Genomic DNA, 22,867 nt, shown 5'->3' on the forward strand with positions numbered 1-22,867 from the left:
AGCAGTTTGCATAAATCCACTTCCCAGACACTTTCTGGATGAATCCACAGTATTTAATCAAGCTGGAGGAAGAAGATGAGGATCCTGATGATCCTGAGAGGGGCTGCACTTTCCTCATTGGCCTAATTCAGAAGCACCGGCGGAAACAGAGGAAGATGGGAGAGGACATGCATACCATCGGCTTTGCGATTTATGAGGCAAGTAAGGCAGTAGAGGTGCAGGGGAGGAAAAGGAAAACTCACTCGCACTATAGATGGGGTAGTGCAGTTCTCAGACTGGGCAAGGAAAATTCCACTTAGATGTTTAGAAAATGATCCTACACAAAAACAGCAGTCGAGCACAGGGACAGGTACCCAGAGAGATGATGGAATCTGTGTTCCTGGAGATACTCACACACTAGGCTGGACAAGGTCCTGAGCAACCTTACTAACTTTGATACTGGCTTTGCTTTGAGAAGGTGGTTGGACCAGATGACCTACAGAGGCTCCTTCCCACCTGTAATATTCTGTGCTTCTAAATGGAGGAGCAGAACAAACTATTTAAAAAATGAAAATTAAAAGTGCAGATATGCAGTCTCCCCTTCACTTGTCAGGCTGTGGTGAAAAGCAGCAGAATGAGAGCAGCCATGGTAGGGATGTGACCCTTGCTGGGGCAGCTGCGCTAGCTTGGGGAGTGGGAACCCAGCAGCAGAACCAGCCAAAACACCTGTAAAACTCCTTCTGCTGAATGATGGTATGGTAACTCCTGAAGCAAGACGTTTTGTACGGAGCTGTAAAGCAGCCGTGCTTAACTGGCAGTGAAAATAGGAATAATGGTCTGGCCTGCACATTGCTCTGTAACCATAGGCAATATGTGCAACTCCTTGCTTTCTCAGTATCCCAGCTTTGGAAAAGCTTGTCAAAGAATCTGGTCCCCGTAAGCAAGTAAGGTTTAAAGCAAAGCTAGGTCCCCTGAACCCATAAGGAAACAGAAAACTGCGTTATTATCTTGCTTAGCCCCTGCCTCCTCTCCTGGTGCTGGAGAGGTCAGAGGGACAAGAGGGTTGAAAGAGAAGGTGAGAAGAGATAGTAGAGAAACTGAGTCTACAAAAAAATATCACAGTGGGCTGCAGGGTAGAGGGTCAGCAGGAAACCACGACCTGCCTGGCTGTGTCCGTGCCTGGCTGTGCCCGTGCTGCCCCGGCTGAGCCTCCCCTGCCTCCAGGATGGAGCTGGGAGCTGAGCCAGCAGTCAGCATTGGGTAACGTGGGCTCGGTGTTCACCTTTCCCCACCAGCCAAGTGTTTTTTGGTTTTTTTTTTTGGTTTTTTTTTTTTTTCAAGTGTGTGGATGTACCAGCTAACCAAGAGTGAAAAGCAGTAGCCCTGGAGCTACTATTCAACAAGCAAATAACTCTCTCCTTTTCTCCCTGCAGGTGCCCCCCGAGGTACGTAGCATGCATTGGTGGTCAAGGTGCAGAGTTGGGGCTGAGTGGCTTGTGGGAAGAAACAGTTCAGAGGATCCTCCTTCACTGAGGGACAATATTGACTGTCTAGAGTCTGAAGTTAGAGGCCATTTATTCTGGAAGGGGCCTTGAGCCCATGTTGCATTTTCAGAGTGTCTTGGGTTGGGATAAGAGCTCTCTGTACTGCAGAAACTCACCAAAGCTGCTCTTCCACGGGTCGTCTCCCAGCCGAGACACACACCTTCTCCCCCAGAGCTCAGCTGCTTTTCTCAGGTTTGCACAGAGTTCATGTTTGACACACAAGTAATATTCCAAGGAGATGTTTATTTTCATTTCCCTAAGCATTGTTTTTATTGGTTTCTCTCTGTTTCTACCTGCAGGTAGCTAATAGCGTGCCCCGGGGATCAGAGAGGGGTGGCAATGCAGTGGGATGCCTATGCAATAGGAGGCAGGGCTGCAGGTGCCTGGGAGCTGTTGCTCCTCAGAGGAAGGAGTGAGGTTGAGCAAAACGCCCGTGTAATCTCACTACATGGCCTGCTGTACCTGTGAGGGTGTATGCAAAGCAATTGGGGCACCTCATGGCTCCTGAGGCTACACTCAAACCAGCCACTGCTATGTAAAATGCGGTTTTGTCAGGGAGGAAATAGTGCTGCCAGTTAATTAAACTTCTGACCTACCTGACAGTACTCTGTCAGCCGCTCAGCTCTCACCCTAGTGGTCCAGAAACCTGACTTCCATAAAATAGAGGCTCTAGCTACAGTCCCATGACTTTTCTCCCCACCCCCCCAAAAAGTGGAATTTTATCTCCCACCATGGCAGCAGGTCTGGCAGGTTTTGCATTCTTAAAAATCCAGGAGAACGGGAAGGGGGAGATTTCTGAACCATGCACGTTCCCAGTGTTTGCTTCTAGAGCTGAGCTAGCCCACCTGTAAGACCCTGTGCAGAAGAACTTATTCTGGTAGATGTTACGCTCCAAATACACTTTTATGATGCTTAACATTTATTTTATTCTTGGAGCCCTCTGTAAGCAGGCTCTCTCCCTTAAGGCAGCCTGGCCTCAGAGGCAGAGCAGAGCTGCAGTCCCTTGGTGGCATTGGCTCTGGGGACTGGAGGGACACGGGTGGTAAGCCATCTCGCTTTAGAGAAGAATAGTTGGTGGAAGAAGTAGCCAAATGTCTTCACACACCCATCATCATCTGCACGATATAAGCATGACCTGAATGGTTTATTGAGATGATCTGCAAAATATGTTTGCAGCCACAGCTTAGGAGTGCTGTGGTGGGATGCACCCACCCCCTTTCTCTTCCCTCTTTCGGATCTGTTGAACAGACGTCTCTTGGATGGTTGGGTGTTTTGTTTTTGTTTTTTTTTTCATACGTAACTAATTGTCATATCTATTATAATTTTAATTTTTAAATGCAAATACATGCAAACTGTTGGGGTTTTTTTCTTCCTTCTTTCTTTGCTTGTCATAAGTTTTCTGGCCAGACAAATATTCATCTGAGCAAAAACTTTTTCCTGACCAACAAAGCAAGAGAAAAATCGAACACCTTTATCAACCTCCGAGAAGTGCTGAACCGGTTCAAGCTCCCTGCAGGAGAATATATCATCGTACCCTCAACCTTTGAACCCAACAAGAATGGGGATTTCTGTCTGCGTGTCTTCTCTGAAAAAAACGCAAACTCCACGTATGTAGCTCTTGTAACCATGTAAGAGCGGTATGGGCACGCGGGCGATCTCTGGCCCCTCTCACAGGTGTGGAAGGGTGGAGTAGCCCAAAGCTGGGGTACCTCAGCTTCCTGCAGGGAGTGGGAAGGGGATGTGCAACCACCCTGCAGGGATGGGGTCACGGCAGTTCTTGTTTGTGCCCAGTTTCCCCATGTGTAACTGAGGAAAGTTTGAGTAAACTTAGCAGGAAGGAATGGTGGAATAATAATAGTATAGTATACTATAACAGGTGGTTGTTGTTGTTGTTATTACCAGCCCTACCTGGGCAGACATTTTTAGTGCGTGGGCTGTAGGCAGCTGGGTGCCACAGCACAGGTTGGTCTGTGGAGAAAAGAAAACCCCAGAGTGTGGCAGGCTGGGCTCTCCCCTTGGGAGACAGAAATGCACATGCTTTCGGCTGTTTGGGAACACGCTGGTCGCAACAATTGATCTCGTGCCTTTGAGATCAGGCTGGAAAAAAATTCAAGATGCTTGCTTAACCAAATGATAAAATTAAAGTGGGTTTTAATGGAACTGGCTCAAACCACACCATTAGCTGTGAAGCCGTGAAAAAAATTTAGATGTGTCACATCTTAAAGAGCAGCTGGGCTGAGGCCTTGGGAAGAGGTGTGGGATCTTTTGTATGGAGTTCCTTCATTCAAAGCATGCAAAAACCTTTCTACTGTTCTGCAATCTTTTGTTGCCTGTTTCTGTAGCAGTGAAAAAACTGTGATGTCAGCTGTGTGAAGGCACATTCAGCTTTGATGGGCCCTTAGCAGTGCTTATGGACCATCTGTAGGTGTGATGCTCCCACAGCAGTGGGGGACAGAGTGAAACACTTCTCCTCCCACTCTGTCGCATCAGAATGACTTTAAGTCTTTCACTTTTGCTGTTTAAAAGGAGGAAAAAAAATTACTAGATAGAAGTTTGATTTGCACCCAAGAGCCTGGTTCTGGGCCGAGGTCTGTAGGCTGTGGCGCTAAGCGACCCAAAGGGTTACTTATGTCTGACCCAAAATCCTGTCTGTGACTCTGCAGGATGTTGTGGAGTTTGTAATGTGTTTTGAAAGTCTTGTTGCCGTAGTTAGCAAAACACTGCTTTCACTGGTGGCGTGCAGTGTCTGTGGTTGATTTAATCCAGTAACCTCGGAGCTTTGAACATTCATTATTCCCATAATTTAAAGAATCCCTCTTTAACTGAAACGTGAAACAAGGGCATCAGAAAAGTGACTTGGTTTGTTTTTAATATTGATTTCTTTATTTTTCTAGGGTTATAGATGATGAAATTGAGGCCAATTTTGATGAGGTATATCTTAAATGTTTTAAGCTAAGATAATTTTGTCATAAATAAGTCGGTGTGCCTGTTCCGGATGCAGGGCAGCATTTTTCTGTAGGCATTGTCTTGAGCTGTCGTCCCACTTGGGAAACAGATCTTTCAATATCCATAGTTGAATGTCCAGCAAATGGAAATGTCATAGGCAGTAATGGAAACACGCATTGTCCCTTATCCCGAGTGGTGAGCTTGGGCTTCCCAGGCAGAGGAAATCAAGTATTCTCTGCAGAGGTAACTGGAGCCACGAAAAATTCCCGTTGCTCCTCAGGAATCCGGGATTGCAGCCCTTTAGCCATAAGGGTGTGTTTGCACATGATGTTGTTTCCATGAGTAAGAAGAGGTTCGCTGTGTGTTTAGTCTTGCTGGAGCTGGGGATGTTTTGCCTACTAATGCATCTACCACTCTCTGTGGGTTTGGTTTATTTTTGCAGGGTAAGAACTACATTTTGCTTGTTTTTCTTTAATGAAGACAGCTGGTCCAACAGTAGTAGTAGCAGCAGCAGCAACAGTGAAGTTCTGAATTTGGTAGTGATTTTTTAAAAATAAAATAATTTTTAATTTTTAAATTTTATTTCTTTAAGTAAAAGCCATTGCAAAAGTTCTTAATTCCTGCAGTGTTTGCAATGCCAGCACTTTGAGGAACCCCTGAAAATAAAACCGATTAAAATCAAAGTAGAAGCACTTTGTACCTTCAACTTTCACATTTAAATTGTTTTTTACTAGGCGCAAGGGAAGGTACTAGGCCCTTCTCGGGCAGAAAAGTTCCTCCTTTCCATATTCTCTATTTCTCTCTCCTAGACTGAGATCAGTGAAGATGACATTGAACCCAGCTTTAAAAAGCTTTTTGGACAGCTAGCAGGAAGTGTGAGTATTTTTCTGTTAACATCTTGCTGGTAACATGGGTGAGTGGGTAAGAGAGATGCCTCCCCCAGGATGGAGTTGAATTCTTGTGCTGAGTCAGATCTTGAGCGTAGGCATAATTGTGCGTGCAAAAATCCGTGTAGTTACCCGTCTGCTTACGCAACGGATTTGCGAGCACTCCGGGCAAACAATCTCTGCTCTCTTTGAACTGCAGGCTTGACTTTTATCTCTGCAGGTCCCTAATTTTGTCCTTCGGGCAGAGCATTTGGTGCAGGCACATAGGTCCCTCCGGGAGATGACAAGGGCTGGGCTGTGCCTTCTCCCCAGGCTGCCCTCGCCTGCCCAAGGGCTCGGCCAGACGCCACAGCCCAACGTGCTAACGCCTGGGAATTCGGGGTGCTCCCGGGAATGGGTGGTGGGGAGAGCTTACCATTTGTATTTCCACCCAAGGGAAAGTTGGAACACTGGGCCAACTCTCCCAAAGGAGTCAGAGGCTGCTTATGAGATGGTGTCTGCAGCTCACAGTGAAGAACTTGTTTTCCTCTTTCCTGCAGGATGCAGAGATCTCCGCCTTTGAACTGCGCAACATCTTGAATAAAGTCATGGCTAAACGTAAGTACCTTCTTCTAACTGTGTCTTCAGTTGGCCACCAGCAGGTTTCTGGTATGGCTGTGAGAGCACAGAGCGCAGCACTGACCTGGGCAGAGTCAAACTCCTGGGCTCTGCCCCAGACCTGCGGCTTGGCTCTCCGTATGGCCACGGCCACGTGCTATCTCCGCTCCTTCAGCGGGCTGTGGAAACACTGGGGCTGTGCCTACGCTGAAGGTGTGTTTCACAGGACACGCGCTTTGGTAGGGTGCATGTGCGTACATTTTATCCCAGTGTGGGCTACTGGGAATTGGCTCCCAGGAAGATGGACAGCTTTGATTAATGCTTGATAATAATCAAGAGAAGGTATTGCTGCTATGTCGGTATTAAACCACTCAGGATTCAAACGGTAGCCCAGCCAATGGTCTGGGGTGTCCCTGAGGAGGAGGAGAAACTTTGAAACTCTGGGCTTTTTTTTTCTCTGTGAAGTGATTCAGAGTTTGGCTTTGCATTATTTTCCTTTCCATTAAACAGCGCTTGAGAAATAAGCGTCTCTAATTTCCAAAGTGAAACCTTAGCCAGGGCTGTGTTGTATGTCTGTGCACCAGCCAGTTAGCAATGGTGTATTGCTGGTTACCAGGCTTGATTTGATGTTCTTCCCTTGCATGAAGCTACCTACCACTGACCTCCGTAGGTCAGAAGTCCACATTGTCCACAGAAGTCCACCCTTGTCTTTGCAGGCACACAATAAGTGCGGGAAAGCTTTATCTCTATCTCTTGCTTCTCTGGCACACCTACAAACCAGGCTAACTGGGCTGTTCGCTAGGGGAAGCATCACAGCTAACTTTCCCCCTAAGCCTCTTTGCCAGGAAATCAAAGCGGGCTGCTTATTAGCATCCATTTGCCTGCTTCAGTGCTGCGTCCCTCTCATGTGCAAAACAAGGACCATCTTACGACCCTTTGCCAAGCACCTTGTAATCCTTGCTCACGTGTCCTCCCACCTGAAGCTCTCCCTCACAAGCAAGTCCTGACCCTGCTGACCACACCTCTAAGTGACCATTGCCTCCTGCTCTGCTGGATGCAAAGGAGTTGGCAGAAGTCGTAGCTTACCTCAGAGGGCGCACCTAAGCAGCATCAGGCAAGAGTTTCCCATCCAGCAACATCAGGCGAGGGTTTCCCATCCAGCGCTTGAGGGCTATCTGTACGCAGGTATCCTGACTGTAGCTCTACAGGCACCGCGTCCTCCAGTCTGCATCGCGCTAGGTACTTGCCAGATCCCAAAGGCTTCAGATAATAATTGCCAGAGCAGGAGGCAGCATCCCCTGCTGTGCACTGCGCTCGTCTGGCCCAGGGATACAGCTGGACACCCATTCCCAGGGGAGGATTTGGAAGCAGGCAGGGGATTGCCATCGAGTAACTAACAGGTGTAGATCACAAACAACATAGAGCACTATGCACACATTATGTAGAAGAAAAAAAACACACCGAAATGAAAAAGTCATCTTGCCAGTTGCAAAGGAAGCCACTGATGACACAGAAGCAAATAAGGGCTGAGGTGTATACGCTGGTTAGAGAGGTCATGAGCTATTTAGGAAGGTGCCGTGGTGCAGCATGCAATTGATAATCCTGTCTTTTGCTCTTTTTTTACAGGCCAAGATATTAAATCTGATGGCTTTAGTATCGAGACATGCAAAATAATGGTTGACCTGTTAGATGTATCCTTTATGGCTGTTCCTAGATGATACTCTTCTGTCTGTGCTGGAGTAGGCGAGCTGCTGCCTTTGCAGTGGCGGGTCCGTACTGATGTACTGCTGAGGTGGAGAAGCTGGTTTTACCGTGGTTCCCTGAATAAAATCGGTAGCCCTTGCTCTTGCTGCTGACTGTGGCACATGCATTCTCCCAGGCAGCGGGGAAAATCCATTTTCAGACAGGATGATCTGCTTTGAAGTCTTCCCAGCTGTTGCACGTTCGGTTTAGCTGGGAACAAAGGGATGTTTGTGCTGGGAAAAGGCATCAGGCTCTCAGCAAGGTGTGGGCTGCCTTGACTGTAGTGTTTGAACATTGCATTTCTCTGCTTTGTTATCTGGCTGGAGTTCGTAGGGGCATTGTAAAGCAAATAATAGAAAAGGAATGAAACAAGTACACGAGCCAGAGGGTATGCTGGCTTTTAGGAGCCCCTAAGAATAAGGGCAAAGGCGTAGGATGAGGATTCGTATCTAAGTATAGTTGTGTTCACCTTCTCTGTGCAGTGGGAGTTGAACTGCATAGTCAGAAAAAGGAAAATTACCAAAAGAAAATGATGCTTTGCTATAATTTAGCGTACAATTTGGCAGTCTGTATGGACTCCTTAGTAGTATTTTTTTTGGGAGCAGTGCAATGACCAGGTTCTTTTGTTAGCTGTTTGTGCAAGAACTTAAGTTGTCCGAATAGCAGGCTGGGTTGTGGCTTTTCCTGTTTATAATCCAGACTTGGGACTCATGCTCCTGTAACTGCAGGTGTTGAATCAACAATGCAGAACAAAATGGCATCATCGGGGCTGTTTTATACATGTATTGAAAAGAGAGAGCTGACAAAGGAGGAGCAGAAAGAGCTTGTGAACTGATCCTGGTTTAAGTGAACTGATCACCCTGTTGATTTAGAAAGACAAGAAATCTTGGACAACAGCTGTGTATTCAACAGGATGAGTCCTTCAGAGAGGACTTGCATCCTTTTCTTAATTGCAATTTTTATTTTTTTAAGTAAGTAAACCCACCACAGGAAGGAGAAAACCCTTCTCCTTCTCTCCAAAGAGATTACCTTAACTCAAAGAAGAATGATGGGAGTGGTAAACTGGGACTGAAGGAATTCCACACCCTCTGGACAAAGATTCAGAAATACCAGGTAAGACACACCATTTTTGCTTGGAACGTGCAATCAGATGAAGAGGTGGCCATAGACTGATTGCCTCGCACAATGTATACAATCACGCTTCCCAAAGCAGGGACTCTTGCTTCAGCTCACGATGCGTTTATGTCCTCGGTCCCCCAGGTTTTGTCCCTTGGATTCCAGGGGTGTGACTGGTGGTCCCTCAGGCGCTGGGCTGAAGGAGAGCTTGCCTCTCTCCCTGCCTTGCTCTCAGAGGGGTTTCTGTTGTGTTTTAACTCGCATCCAAGTACATTTAGCTTTTGCACGTAACAGTGTGAGTTTGGTGTCGGTCTTGCCGCTTGCTTTGGTAACGATAGTGCCATTTTGCACAGGCATTCAAGGAATTCTCCAGAGTCTTTATCCACTCTGGCTGCTGCAATAAAAAGACTTTACTTTCTAAAGCTGCTGTTAGGCAAACTCGGGGGAAAAAGTACCTAGTCCTTCAGACCGACATTGCCAATGCTCCTAAGCAGTGTGCATATGTCATTTCAAAACATTTGACTTCCAACTAAAGCCAAAACACACTCTGAATTATTAACAAGTTTTGACTTTGGTTTTTATGTTCTTCAGAAAATTTATAGGGAAATTGATGTGGATCGATCCGGTACCATGAATTCGTATGAGATGAGGAGAGCACTGGAAACTGCAGGTATTTATACTGGTCTGTCTCTTTTTAGGATTATATGTTTCCAGCTGGGTTTATAGATGCTCACTAGTCTCTTGTAAATCACTTGTAAGCTGAAAAATCCTGTGTTCCTGGACCTGATGAAGGCCTCTGTTTAATCTAGATGCTCAGCCTGGGCTCTTGTCTTTGTGTAGCAGTGTCTTGCCACGTGGGCACACTAAAAGCATCTCAAAGGGGTGACAGGTTTGCAGTTATTTTCTGTAGTGACCACAAATGGAGAAGCACAAATAACTGCAATAATCTGGTCTCATAATAGCACACTGTTGTCTTTCAGTGAGTCTCTCTGGGTATATGTGGGTTTGGCATAAGCCTGTAAAACTGGGATACTGTGACCTAGGGAAGGAAAGTGGCTTGACCAAGGGGGGGGCGAAGAGTCAGTTTGCTACTGCAACCACTGAAAAGTAAGTCAGAGTTATGACAGTGAGTAGGGGAGTATCACAGACCCATATGATCCCTAATTGATGTACTGATCTTCTGGGGCCATCTTAATGTCAGCATTTGACCTCTGTGGAGCTTTCTCTTCCTGTCACCACATAAGATGAGAGAGCGTTTCTTTTTGTCCCAAAGTTTAGATGCTCTTTGGAAACAAAGACCCAGTTGCCCACAGAAAGCTGCCGCTTCATCTCGGGTCTCGGGGCCGAGTTTGGCATGTGCCTCATCACCCGGGGAAGGACCATGAGCCGGAGCAATTGGCCTTGTGCCCTCGGAAATGCACACGCAACAGGAACACCGTGCGTGGCCTAGTCACAACTTTATATCACGCCATGTACAGAAGGGGTGGTTGGGAGTTTCCAAAATGGAGTAAATACTCCTAAAAGTTGAGAATTTAACCAAAACAAGCTAACTGAATTTCTGGCAGCATGTAAGGTTGGGGTGCTTTTGTTGGTTGGAGCTTTTTGCCTTTTTTTTTCTCTTTTGAAATCCTTGACATGGTATTTTTAGGGTTCAAACTGAACTGCCAGTTACATCAAATCATTGTGGCTCGTTTTGCTGATGAAGACCTCATCATCGACTTTGATAACTTTGTCCGGTGTTTGATTCGGCTGGAAACTCTGTTCAGTGAGTACACACTTAATAATTAGACAGAATCTGTTGCTTTTGTTTTCAAGTCCAGGATAAGTTATTCAGAAAACTTTGTACTGGAACTAAGGCAACTTTAAGGCTGAGCTTTAAACCCAGCAACTCAGTCTGCAGGCTGGTCTAAAGGGCTGAACCAGAGCCAGACAGTCTTCCATGCAAACAACTAAATGTTGATTTAAAAAAAAAAAATCAAAATCTAAACACCTATAGGTTGAAAAATAGTATTATATTAGGCTGAACCATTAAAAATGTTCAGTCTTGTTCTTGCACATGAGCACACAATGACTTTAGAGTGGCACTTTCTGTTTTGGGGTATAGACTGTTGTCATAAATTTTAGACTGTGGGACTAAATTCCTTTTTGATGCTGAAGTGCAAGGAAGAGGAAGGCTTTCCAATTAGTTCCTATATTCATCCTTGTCTGTCATCTCTCCTACCACAGAAATGTTTAGAAAACTGGATACTGAAAAAACTGGAACCATAGAATTGAATCTCGTTAATGTAAGTTTATTTAGCTCTAAAATGTTTGTCATTGGTGGTTTTGGGGTTTTTTTTTGGGGGTAGGGAGGGTAACAGTAAAGACTGCCCTGCTCTATTCTGCCTGATTATATGTATTCACATATAGGTTGGATTGATGTAGCTTGTGTATTTATAAGCAGTTTTAAGATTACTGTTTTTTAAAACTACATTACATTGCATTCTCTAACAAACAGGCCAGGTTACTTGAACCCGATGCCATTTATCACTGGCAGCAATTTTGGCTGCTAACTGTGCAGGTTTCTTCCCTGCCTTTTCTATCAACAACAGGTTAATAGGGAGGTGCAGTAGTGACTTGCGCTATTGGCTGTGGCTGCTGCTTTCTGCACCATAAGACCCTGTAGAAAGGGCCAAGTTAGAAGAAAACTACCCTTCTACACGTTTGACTTGCTTATTACCTGAGCATATTTCTGGACCAAAATGAGAGATAGAGAAATCATCCCCAAACTCTCCTGACTTAAATGAGATATATAAATTTAAACTATTCAGGAAAGGTCCTAAAATTACTTCTGTACTAATAGACTTTCTTCTTTATGCTAGAAATGGGAACGTGCATATTTGCTACATGTATTTTTACTAAACTTAACTGTGGGCCATTTTGCGCTCTCTCTCGTTACAGTGGCTGTGCTTTACTGTCATTTGAGCTACTGCTCTCATCTCAAGAGATCTCAAAAAAGAGCAAGTTCAGAAGAAGATAATCAAGCAAACATACAAGTGCTATCCTAACATGAATGTGCCTTAACTTGTGCATGGCAAACTTTGCACACAGCTGTAAGAAGGAAAGTGTTCTACTTCAACAACAGAAGAATTTGCAACCTCTTTTTTATGGTCTGACAGTTTTTATCTACTACTATATATCCTCTGTACAAAAAAAATCCTAATTTAGTATAAATCCTCAGTGCAACTTTTGAAAATAGTGCTTTGCTAATATCTTTGAATTTAAGGTATTTTATATGACTTCTTTGGGAAGAAAGCTCAGTATGGCTTGACAGTCTGGTTTAATAAGTGCTTTTTGAGTAGCTCTGTTCCATCCTGCATATCTGAAACTAGATAAGGGATAGTATTGTGTATTTCTGAATACAGGTGTTTAGGTAAGATGTAGCGCCGTTGTATGCTTTCTGTCAAGCCCCAGCATTATTCTGGTTAAATATTAAGAATGCAGGTAGCAAGTTTGACACATTTGACCAAACTGGAGACAAGTCTTTCCCTCCTGACCATTAAAGAGCCTGTAGCAGGAAGCTGTTGGCAACCAGACTCTTCTAAGAACAAGCGCATGCTCTCAGGTGGAATCTTGATTTTCTGTATCTTATCTCTTCCTTTGAAGTACAAGAAGGTATTTAAATAAAAACAGTAAAGTTTGCCAGACTGTTATTTCTTCTGTAGCTAAGCACACTTTTTCTTAGAGAGAGATCATCACAGCACATACACTGAGCTTCTGTTAGGAATAGAACATGTTGCCTTTTCCTACCTAATAGGAAAACATGAGCCTGAATGGTGAGGCACTTCCTAAATACCCTTAGGGAAAGATTTGATCCTCTCTATTAAGTAGTATGTATTATCAAATGATTATTCCCAAAGAGATAGATATAAAGGATAGTTCTAGAGGAAAGGCTTTATTTGGAAAACACTTGTACCAAGTTTTTTTTCTTATGTCCCTTAGCTTTTAAGGTTAACAAAGGTTATATGCAACTAACAGATCTGGCTTAATTTTAAATGCAGAAAAACTGTCTTGAACAAATGGGGATTTAATACAGAAAGTAGGTGAATATTAGCATAACATAGAACAGCACTATGTCTTACTGGTAATGTTTTCAGAGGGTCTAATAAAAACTTGACACTAAAATACCCAGAATTAGAGTTTAAGAGGAAACAAAAGTTTAATGGTATCACAGTTAAGTAAAAACAAGTTGTCAAGAACTACAGAAAGTTTCTACACTTAGCTTTCAAAGTACAAAATACAATAAATACATGAGACTTTGTAAAAAGAGGAACCTAAAACTACTTTGTTACAGCACATAATATTTTGAATACATGAAATTCCTAAGATGCTACAGCATTTTTAAGAGTTATTGCTTAATGGTCATGTGGTTGTCACTGTTCAGATGCACTTCTGTTTAGCTGCTTTAACAAGCGTTCTGCTTCCAGCAACAGGCATTTGGGTGCTGTGCACGTACTTTAATTTCTCCCATCTGGAAAAAGCCTCAGGATAAATTTGGACAAAGCCAAGTTGTCTGTTTCACAGTGATTCCTTCAATGGTAAATTGAGAAGGTCCTTGTATTTAATACAGGAAAATGTGAAATTCTTTTCTGCCATGTTTGAAGAAATCAGAGTGGGTACTTGAACATAATGGCTTGCTTAGACCAAGGCAGCAGAACTTCATTTGCTTGTAAGCATTATTTCATCTTGTCGAATGCCCTCATCCATTTGCTAATGCATCAATCCTTCATTTGTTTTCAAAGCACATTCTTCATAGCTTTCAAATTACATTGTCATTGAAATAAGTCTCATGATATTGGAACCACCACAAAATGATTTTTTTTTGTAAGTCATCCATGATTAGTACTTCAAGAATCTGGCTTCTGTACTATTTCATGCCAAGCTTCTTTGTCTAGGTTTAATCCTTGGATACAGCTGAGGGTAAAATAGAAATGAGATTTAAAATTTTAATGCTTTAAAAGGTTACTTTAAAAAAAAAAAAGGAAAGAAAAACCTCTTTGTTGCTACAATTCTAATGTAATTTCTAGTAGCAAAAGCATGGTTATAAGAAAAACACCCAGAGCACTAACAAATAAAAAATTTAGCATTCTTAGGCAAGCTTAAAAAATACTAACCATGTCAGTACAAAAGGAAGCCATTGCACATGATTCAACACCTTCAGCTCTACCCAGATGGGTGGGCTAGGAAAAGCATGTGGCTTTGTAAATCAAGAGAATTTTGTGTTCAGTGAACTATAGGATTTTCCCCTGTTTTACAAATGGAAATAGAGAGGTAGTAAAGTCTGGTTTGCTTTTTCTCTCAATGCCTATCAGCCTTTACATATCTATAGCTTTGGGCAAGCTGGAAACATCTGGCTGCATGCAGACCACAGAACTGTAGGAGCTGCGCTTTAGTTAGTGGATAGTAGGTGGCCAGTTATATTCATTTAACCGCCTGGCAGTACCTCAGTAGCTGCCACCCTGCAGCCCTTGAGCTCTGTGCTATTCACTCAAGCTACGCACAGGGAGGTACAGAGACCCCCCTCAGCTGCAGGGTGATGACTGATGGGACGCAGCTCAACACAGCAGTGCCAAGATGCTTGGGAAGCTCTTGGTTCCCACTTGCAAAGGGCTTTGGGAACAACTACTGTTCTGCAAAGCATGGCTACTCGCATATAAAAATAGAAGGATACACATCATACAATTAGGAAAGATGAATCCTCCATGCTCTAAAAGGCAATGCATGTCTATGTTACATCCTAGTTGGGTTTTTTTCCAGCTAAAGTTCTCCTTAAAGATGCCCTCTTCTCTCTTCAACCAGACTCTGGCTTTCTTCTTTTTCATAGTCAGCTAATGATTAAGAGAAGACCAACAACTTCGCCCACAAGATTTGTCACAGCCTGCTATGATTTCACCACTAGCAGAGATGAAGTCAGTCACACAGTCACAGTAGCAAAACACCTGATAATACCAAATGAAATCTTTTGAACACTAAGTAGTCAGTATTTTGACAGTATTATCTGCATTCAGTTTTAGAGCTCTCACACAGCTTAGGGAGCTAATGAGTCACTAAGAAGGGTAACACACTGATGCAGATAATTTCATCCTTGTTTTTATTCAGCACACCTAACCGCAAAAGGCTAAAGCAGCTGTGATAAAAATATGACTTAAGACTATATTAAACTACCAAACATTTTCCTCTGTGCTGAACATCTTAGCCTAGATTTCAACTGCTATATTAAGAGTCCAGCAATTGCTTTTGAGAATAACCACAGAATACTTCGGTAGCAGTACTAGAACAGCTGAACAGACACAAGAATGTAAGCAGTTAACACTAGGCTTGGGAAGTTTTCCCCAAAGGTTCTGTTCAGATTGTGTTGTGCTTAGAAGGATGAGTCGCAATCTGTGTGGCCTTGTGGTTTTTATTACAGAAGCACAGATGTTCCTCATGTTCTTATATACCTGTGCTCAGGCTGAGTGTGCAAACTTATGAAGAAACAGCACAATTCACCCTGGGGCAGGAAAGAAGAAAAAAAAAAAAAGCTGCTTTTTCTGACCTTACTGTGCAGGGCTGATGGCTGCTCTCAATTTAGAAATTGTTACATTCAGAGAGGAAAAAACTGAGCAGAAGTACTATGTCAAGGAGAATTTTACAGTACATTGTGCGTAGGCCTGAAAGTGATACAGATATGACAACTGATTTTGCATTAGGTATAGTTGCTCTGCAAAATCTGACCAGTTTAAGAGTAAGGATTATCTGCATGAGGAAGGAGGTTCAGCCTCTTTCAAGCATCATACATCAATCAGCTAAAATTCACAGTGGTTAATCTTTAGCATTGGCAGAACCCTCTTATCTCCAGCAGCAGGGCAACTGGATGTGTAGAAAAAAAGCTTAGTGGAATTTCTATACCAGACGGACACACGTACAATTTTCTAGCAACTCAGGCATGAGGAGAAATATGGGGACATAACTGAAAGTATTATTTGTACACGGTTGTTTTTAATAAAAGAGGTAGTATATAGAAGGTGATGACGAAAGGAGAGGCCATTCATTTAAGGCCTTTAACATATGGTTAAATATTAGTTAAAGAGCACAGGAGAAAACAAAGATCTTCCTTTATGTGGCAACATCTCTTTTTCAACACTAGGGAAAGAAAAAAAAAATATAGCCACAGACTTTTGCAGTGTGTGTCTTAAAACTCTGTGAAACCATCTCTGATCACAAGGTGCACTGTGTACACCCAGACAAAGAAGGACTCGTGACTCATTCCTCATACAAGTTTCAGTTCTTAAGGCCCTTTGTGCCAGTATATCACTTTCTAAAAGAGGGGAAACCCAGTTCTGTTCACATGCTCAACAAAACCTTATGCACACATCATGTTCAGATAAAAGGTGAGACAAGGTTAGTATTAGAACCTGCCATGTATAGCAGCATAGTGATATATGTTGTTCTTTTATGCACCCATTAATATAATCTACGTTCCTTATCTAAACCGAGGTTGTTAACCCACTCTGCCAAAGTATTCAACTCCCCAAATGAATAGATGGAGAATGTTAACTCCTTCCTTTTGACTTTTGAAATTGCACCTAACCTAGATTCCTGAGAATAATGCTTTGTGTACTCCACATAGGGGAAATATCAAGGACTCACCCCTAGCAGGTTGCGGGGAACATAGCCTTCCTTGTCATTCAGCCGTGCCCACCACCACTCAATTTCATCTTCATCTTCCCGGCGCAGGATTGTCATGCAGTCCCCCTCTTTCATTGAGAGCTCATCGTCATTCTGAGCCTCATAATCCCAGAGTCCATAAATCACTCCTTTGTTCATTATCCCCATTTTCTCCTGGACTCCTGCAACATTAAAAACAGAGTAGCTTAAATAAAAAAGTTAAAAAATAAAAAAATTAAAAAAGACAACAGTTGGAAAGATTGCTGTACTCTTACTGGAGAGCAGTCCAGGAAAAAAAAAAAAAAAAAAAAACACCGAACCTCCCTCAATTCCTATCACACTTAGCACCTTGTTGTCATCCACCTCCTGAAGGGCAGTCCTGGAACAGGTGGCACGGTGAAGTCAGCCCTTGCACATGGCAGATAGATTCCTGCCTTACATGTGTTCAAAAAGTACAAGGTAAATGGGGAAAGGAGCACTAATTGATAAAAGGTTATATTTTTGTGCTAGCATTCACACTTCCAACACCTAAATGATGAGCAAGAAACACTTGTTTGTACTCTTAGTTCCTCAGTAATTCCTTTCTGTCAAAGGGAGATAACCATACTGGCTTATGTTGACCACCATTGTCATTTTAATGGTAGAGGTGTCATTTGCCACCTGTGTCACTTCATTTCAGAACTTTAGAACGAGTTGCATCTCAGACCTATACCTGAAAGATTTGTCTCCTGCCTGCCAGCTGCTTTTGGTTAATTCAAACACTTTCATCTCAGCAGTTCTTCATTTCTGCCACTATTTTAATTACTTTTAAACACTGACTTCAGAAACACAATTCTGTTAAATTGCTTCTGGACCAAGATGGTTTAGAGTACATGCATATGCCTTACAGATGTTATTTAGAACTTGCTCATTTTAGAGCCATAGCCAAGGACGAAATATTATTCTTTCTGTACACATTCCTCAGCTTCTAAGCAGCAAACCAGAAAATGTATCTTAATCAACTGTTACAAAAACTTTCTTTTAGGTAATTATTCCATTTTAAAATATTGAATCCTATTGAGGTTTCTGTTTAGTTTTGGTATTGCCAGGAGCAAAGACTACATTGCACATCATACTGCAAAACTTGTCCTTTCCCTTTCCATCTCTTACCTGTTACAACCTATTGTATAGGGTTCTTACCTATGTCTGCTAAAGGAAGCACCTGCTCAAATCAAGTTCTTTATTACTGCATACCAGCTCATCATGTAAAATTAAATTACTTCCACTGCATGCTTAATTCTGCTCTGACAAACTCTTCCCTTGCTTTGCCTTTGGTATAATTAAAGGTTTGGCAAACGCTGTGCTGTGCACCCGTGTGGAAGGTAAGACTGAGCACTGAACAGCAAAACAGACAAAGAGAAGATTCACGCAACGGATCTGGTCCTCTAAAAAAGTGTTAACAGTCACACCAGCGTAGCAGCGCAAACATGCTCTTGGAGACACCACAGGCATTAAATCTTAGAAAGTGAAAAACGACACAATGAAGCAGCATCAGACTCATCACTTAATCAATGCTAAAGGACTAGCGGTTTTATTTAAACCTGTCTGTACTTGCTGATGCTATTCAGTATTGTGCATCATTTACAACAAAAAGGGATTAGGTGAATCAATGAAATACACAAAGGTTTCTCACCTTACAGATGAGTTTAGAGGGCTAGGATTTACTGCAGTATCTGTTCTGGAAACAGACACACGCACATCCCCAAGTTTCTTTTAGAGAAATAAACAGATTTAGCCAGTGAATTAATTTCTTACTATACCTATATGCAATCAGAAACAGTCTTAGCAATAGGATTAATTCCTAATGGAACAATATGGAAATTTGATGGCTGAACAGCCAAAATATCAAGAGATACCTTAGTTTCAAAGCTGGCAATAAGCCAAAGTCTTACTTTTCAATGGGTCCTGAAAGGAGTGTCTCTCATAACACATAAAAAATATCCCAAACCCAAAAGAAAATAAAGTACTAAGTGAGATTACCAGATGGTGGATCCAAAAAACCCGCCCAAACAACAACAACCAACCAAAGTATTTATTCATGCTATATAGAATAAAGCCATGGATCCTCCTCCCCATAGGGCCTTGTGGGCTGTTTACTCAAATTTAAGAATTAGACAAATTCCTGAAAGAAATCTTTCAAGACCTATTCGACACAAAAATACCATCTCTTAACTCATATCAGAGTTAAAACCAGTAAGAAATATTGGACAAGTATTACTGTTTTTAATATAGTCCTACAGACTTCCTTAGGCATTTGCTGTTGATGACCATCATTGGAGTCTGGATACAAAACTAAATGGAATTTTGCTTAGTCCACAGGTTTCTATGCTAAATAGGTTCCCCTCACTTCGTAGGGAAAACTATACATTTGGCACCAAGAGATAGAGTTTTCAAGCTTAGTGAGGATAGCTGGACAGACTGTTTTGAAATATGCTAGCTGAGCAGCTTATAAAAACTCAGATCTCGTATGTTCCATGAAAACAGAGAGGCTGTATTACAGCTTTTTATGCAGTATTACATTGCTACTACTCTAACCTCTTACAGATAGGTGACACTCCAGCTGGTAGGTGCCTAGAGGACAAGAACTACATACAAAACATACAGAAAAGTAATTAAAAACCTCATTGACTACTACTCATCACACCCTAGCAGGTATTCATCCTCTCCATTAAAAGATAGTTTCCCTGTAGTCTAACTATTCGAATAAAATCTAAATTTGAGATTTCTTTTAAAGTGCAAGAGAAGAAAAAGGCCAGAAAGATAAAAATCAAATTCAACACTTACTAACCTTCATTAAAGCAGAAACTTGGCAATACTTTTCTTGGTTCTAAAGTGCACATTAGGAAATATTCCTCATTTAAAGACACCAGGTAGCTGATAGGAACTGCCTACTGAGGTATCCATACCACTTGTGGTTTTTTGTAAAAAAGTACTTACCTAATCACCACCTCACACTGATGTATTTATCAATGCACGCTTTTAACTCATTTCAAGGTTTTTAATGTAGGGGAATGTGTTGTTACTCAGATCTTCTCCATAGGTTCAATATTATAAAGTAAGTCTCAACAGACCTCATTTTGTGACAAGAAGCTGGAGGCATGGGCACACAACCTAAACATGCAACTTACCACTCCTCATCCAAAAACATACCAAAAAGTGCCAGGTGAGTCCCTAGCACGCTCCAGAACTGAGTTGTCACCACCTACCATATAAGAACTGGGAGCACTGTGTGTAGCCTTCTTCCATTTCCTCACACTTGTCTGCAGCCGTCTGCATGTCACTGTAGGTCATGGCAAATACAGCTGCCCCTGACTCCACCAGGAACTTGCACACCTGCACGTTATTGCAAGATGCTGCGCAGTGTAACGGGGTCCTGCAAGCCATGAAGAAAAAGATGATGCATTACTTTTATTGCTCATAGCAGTGCTTACACACTCCTAGGGTCAAAGCACTTTCATGCGTGACCTCTAGCAAGCAGTTCTGCGCTGCTGAAGGCTTCCCACCAGAAGCACTTAACCCAGGACAGAGAGCAATTGGTTTTCGCACATAACGGGAGTTACCAACAGCTGCTTGAGGCCTAAAGCTGGGTTTTCATATGGATCTCTAGTTATGCTACCTTTTTATAATCCATTAACGTTTTAAGAACATTCAGTAAAAATTTAAAAAAAAAATAATATTAGAAAAACAGTCAGAAATCCTCCTGACATCATGCCTCTTACAATCTAGACAATCACTTCAAGACTTGACTTGGTGACAAGTGCAGGTAATTAGGATAACTACTGAGGTTGAGGGACCACAAGCATCTTTATTCAGTCTTGTACCTTAGACACTTTTGTTATAGCCAGAAATAACAGTAAAGTCACTGCCCCCTAGCCTTTTGTAAATAAACTCCCTAGCTGCCCGTAAGAAGGATTTGTAACCCATTATCAGTTGCAAGCCTAATTTGCAGGTCGTGGTTTTCTGCTTTAAGTTGTTTGAGTATTGGACAAAGAACTGAGGAGACTGTGCAGGGCTAGATACCACCCAGAGCATGTGCAAGCTATAGGCTATCTCACAGAGAGGACATCGGGAATATCAGCAAATGGCTCATTATGCATAAGCTGTCTCCAATATCTCATAGAAACAGAGCGATTTCCTGACAACTGCATCCCTCCCCTCCCGGGCCTCCAACACACACTTCTTTCATATAGGGAATAATAGTGTAATTTGCCTATTTTTCTCCTCTGCACATTCTCACATGATGCCCCACAGAGAACTGCTTGTTGCTTTACTGTGGAAATGTCATTGCCAGCTCTACAGGAACAAAGTGCAGGACCTTCTGAGGGACCTGTAGCAGCCCCCAAGCCATAGTTTTCTTGTGGAAAGCATCTGGAAGGTACCACTTAAAGAAAGCCTTACCATCCATCACTATCTGCAGCATTCACGTTCACACCAAATTGCACCAGGAATTTCACGATTTCGGTGTGGCCAGCACACACAGCATTGTGCAATGCAGTAATCCCTTCATCGTTGGGCATGCTAGGATCTTCAACCTATTCAGCCAGAAAAGGAGCCATGCACATTCCAGTGAAACTCTCTACAATAAACATCTCTTCACATATAAAAATGAGTTGTCTTACTCTGAAACATGATTTTGAGCCATATTTCTCAATGGACATGAGGAACAGACAGAAAACCACAGCAGTAACCACTCTCGCAAGAACACTCACATAAAAGCTTGCAGCCTTCTTTTAATAGTGAGAACCTAAAATGGTTCAGAGAAATAGTGACTTGATAACTTAGTGAGAGCATTTATAACAAGTTTCTGATTATTTGCCTATTTAAATGCAAGTAAAATTCACATGCATTTGCTTATCAAATTATCTGATAATATGCCAGATAGGGGATGAAACAGTTAACCTGCAAATTTACAATCTCGATGCCAAATACCCAGTGTTGATTTAACACTGTTAAAATCAGCCTACAAGTGGCTGTGTCCTGTCAGGACTTATCTCCTCAAGGGCAGATCTAGGTGTGCACTATTATTTTATCATCCCCAATCCAGAAAAGCTGGGACTTCCCAGTCGGAACCAGGATTGCTAGTTCTTCTCTTACAAGTTAACATTTGTACCTCATAAATTATTCTCTGCACGAGGTCAAACTCCCCCTCCAAAGACGAATCCAGAAGCAACGCGAGTGGATTGAATTTCACTCTCATTCCATGCCCAATTCTCTCAGAACCAGTTTTACGCAAGTTTGTCCTCTTCCCCTGTGAAGAGATAACGCAAGTTACAGGCATTTTTTTCCTAGAAAGAACGAGAATACAGAATCATTTATTCGGGAATGACAGCAGAAATTACCAAGTAAGGCAGTGCTTAATATGAAATTTAGACTATTTTCTACAAACTCCCCAACACATTAAGAATATAGTAGGTTAGGCGTGTTATGAAAGACCTCCGTCTTCATCTTCAGGCAAGGTCACTACTCAAATACAGACGTCACCTTGATCAAACCTGTCATCAAAAATCATAAAATTCCCAAATCCCTAAAGATCAGGAAAAAACCCGCACATTTGTTGTATGCAGACTATTTCAGCATTAGCTCTCAAAGCTTGTACACAAACCAAGAACCTTAAAAGACTCCACGAAGTATACTACTTTTTAAACACCAATATTAAGTTCCTAACATTTTCCTAACTTTAGCATAGTTTAACAAGAACAGAAATAGTTATGGAAAATGGTTTTGGAAAGAACGTAGAACCAAGTACAGAAAACACTTTAGATGTTCCCAGTGATACTGGAAACCAAGTATTCCTCTAGCTGAGTTTGTACTCTTCAGAGAATATGCACGCATTAGCTCAGCACTCTGCCCAGCTGGCTGCGCAGCAGCAATAAACACTATTCATAAGCATATGTAAATTTCTGACAGATGTCCAAGCAAAGATGAATAGAAATTACTCATGTTTTGCAAGAGCAAACATGTGAAGATAAGACATGCAAGAAGAATACCCAGAGAATACTCTTTTGCCTGTTGATTTATACGTAATATCAGAAATACAGACCTTTTAAAGAAAGAACCTGCCAGCACAACCCAAGTATTTAAATATGAAATCAAGAAGTTGGGCTGGTTTCTTCTCATCGCAGAATTATTACAAAACCAACCAGAAACAAGTTCTTACAATTTAGGAAATCTTACTACTCAAAGTTCCTTGTAAAAGGGAGCAAGGACAAAGTCTTAAAAGCATGAAAACATGCAGTGTATTCCATACAGAAATTGCAAGGCTGAAGAGCACGTTTATGGCTTTTAACTCCTCTACATGAAAGCAATAGAGGAAAAAAACCCACTTTCATG

At 42.3% G+C, this 22,867-nt stretch overlaps 2 protein-coding genes across 3 annotated transcripts in view; one reads left to right on the forward strand and one right to left on the reverse strand.

Moving 5' to 3' along the window:
- The window catches only part of CAPN2 (calpain 2), a 28,057-nt gene extending 15,566 nt beyond the window's left edge, over positions 1–12,491 (forward strand). The window contains exons 10-20 of the mRNA XM_075749337.1: positions 28–209; positions 2,919–3,130; positions 4,418–4,454; positions 5,279–5,344; positions 5,896–5,953; positions 7,580–7,644; positions 8,741–8,809; positions 9,404–9,482; positions 10,461–10,577; positions 11,039–11,097; positions 11,753–12,491. Of these exons, the coding sequence (XP_075605452.1) occupies positions 28–209; positions 2,919–3,130; positions 4,418–4,454; positions 5,279–5,344; positions 5,896–5,953; positions 7,580–7,644; positions 8,741–8,809; positions 9,404–9,482; positions 10,461–10,577; positions 11,039–11,097; positions 11,753–11,776 (968 nt within the window). The 3' untranslated portion in view covers positions 11,777–12,491. The remainder of the gene's footprint in view (positions 1–27; positions 210–2,918; positions 3,131–4,417; positions 4,455–5,278; positions 5,345–5,895; positions 5,954–7,579; positions 7,645–8,740; positions 8,810–9,403; positions 9,483–10,460; positions 10,578–11,038; positions 11,098–11,752) is intronic.
- Positions 12,492–12,985: 494 nt separating this feature from the next.
- TP53BP2 (tumor protein p53 binding protein 2) overlaps positions 12,986–22,867 on the reverse strand; it is a 50,647-nt gene continuing 40,765 nt past the window's right edge. For both annotated transcript variants that reach the window (XM_075749334.1, XM_075749335.1), the window contains exons 14-18: positions 21,648–21,785; positions 20,936–21,069; positions 19,744–19,910; positions 16,481–16,680; positions 12,986–13,765 (exon numbers count right to left, since the gene is read on the reverse strand). In XM_075749334.1, the coding sequence (XP_075605449.1) occupies positions 13,724–13,765; positions 16,481–16,680; positions 19,744–19,910; positions 20,936–21,069; positions 21,648–21,785 (681 nt within the window). In that variant the 3' untranslated portion in view covers positions 12,986–13,723. The remainder of the gene's footprint in view (positions 13,766–16,480; positions 16,681–19,743; positions 19,911–20,935; positions 21,070–21,647; positions 21,786–22,867) is intronic.

This window comes from Balearica regulorum, chromosome 3, assembly GCF_011004875.1.
Source record: "Balearica regulorum gibbericeps isolate bBalReg1 chromosome 3, bBalReg1.pri, whole genome shotgun sequence".
NCBI lineage: Eukaryota > Metazoa > Chordata > Aves > Gruiformes > Gruidae > Balearica > Balearica regulorum.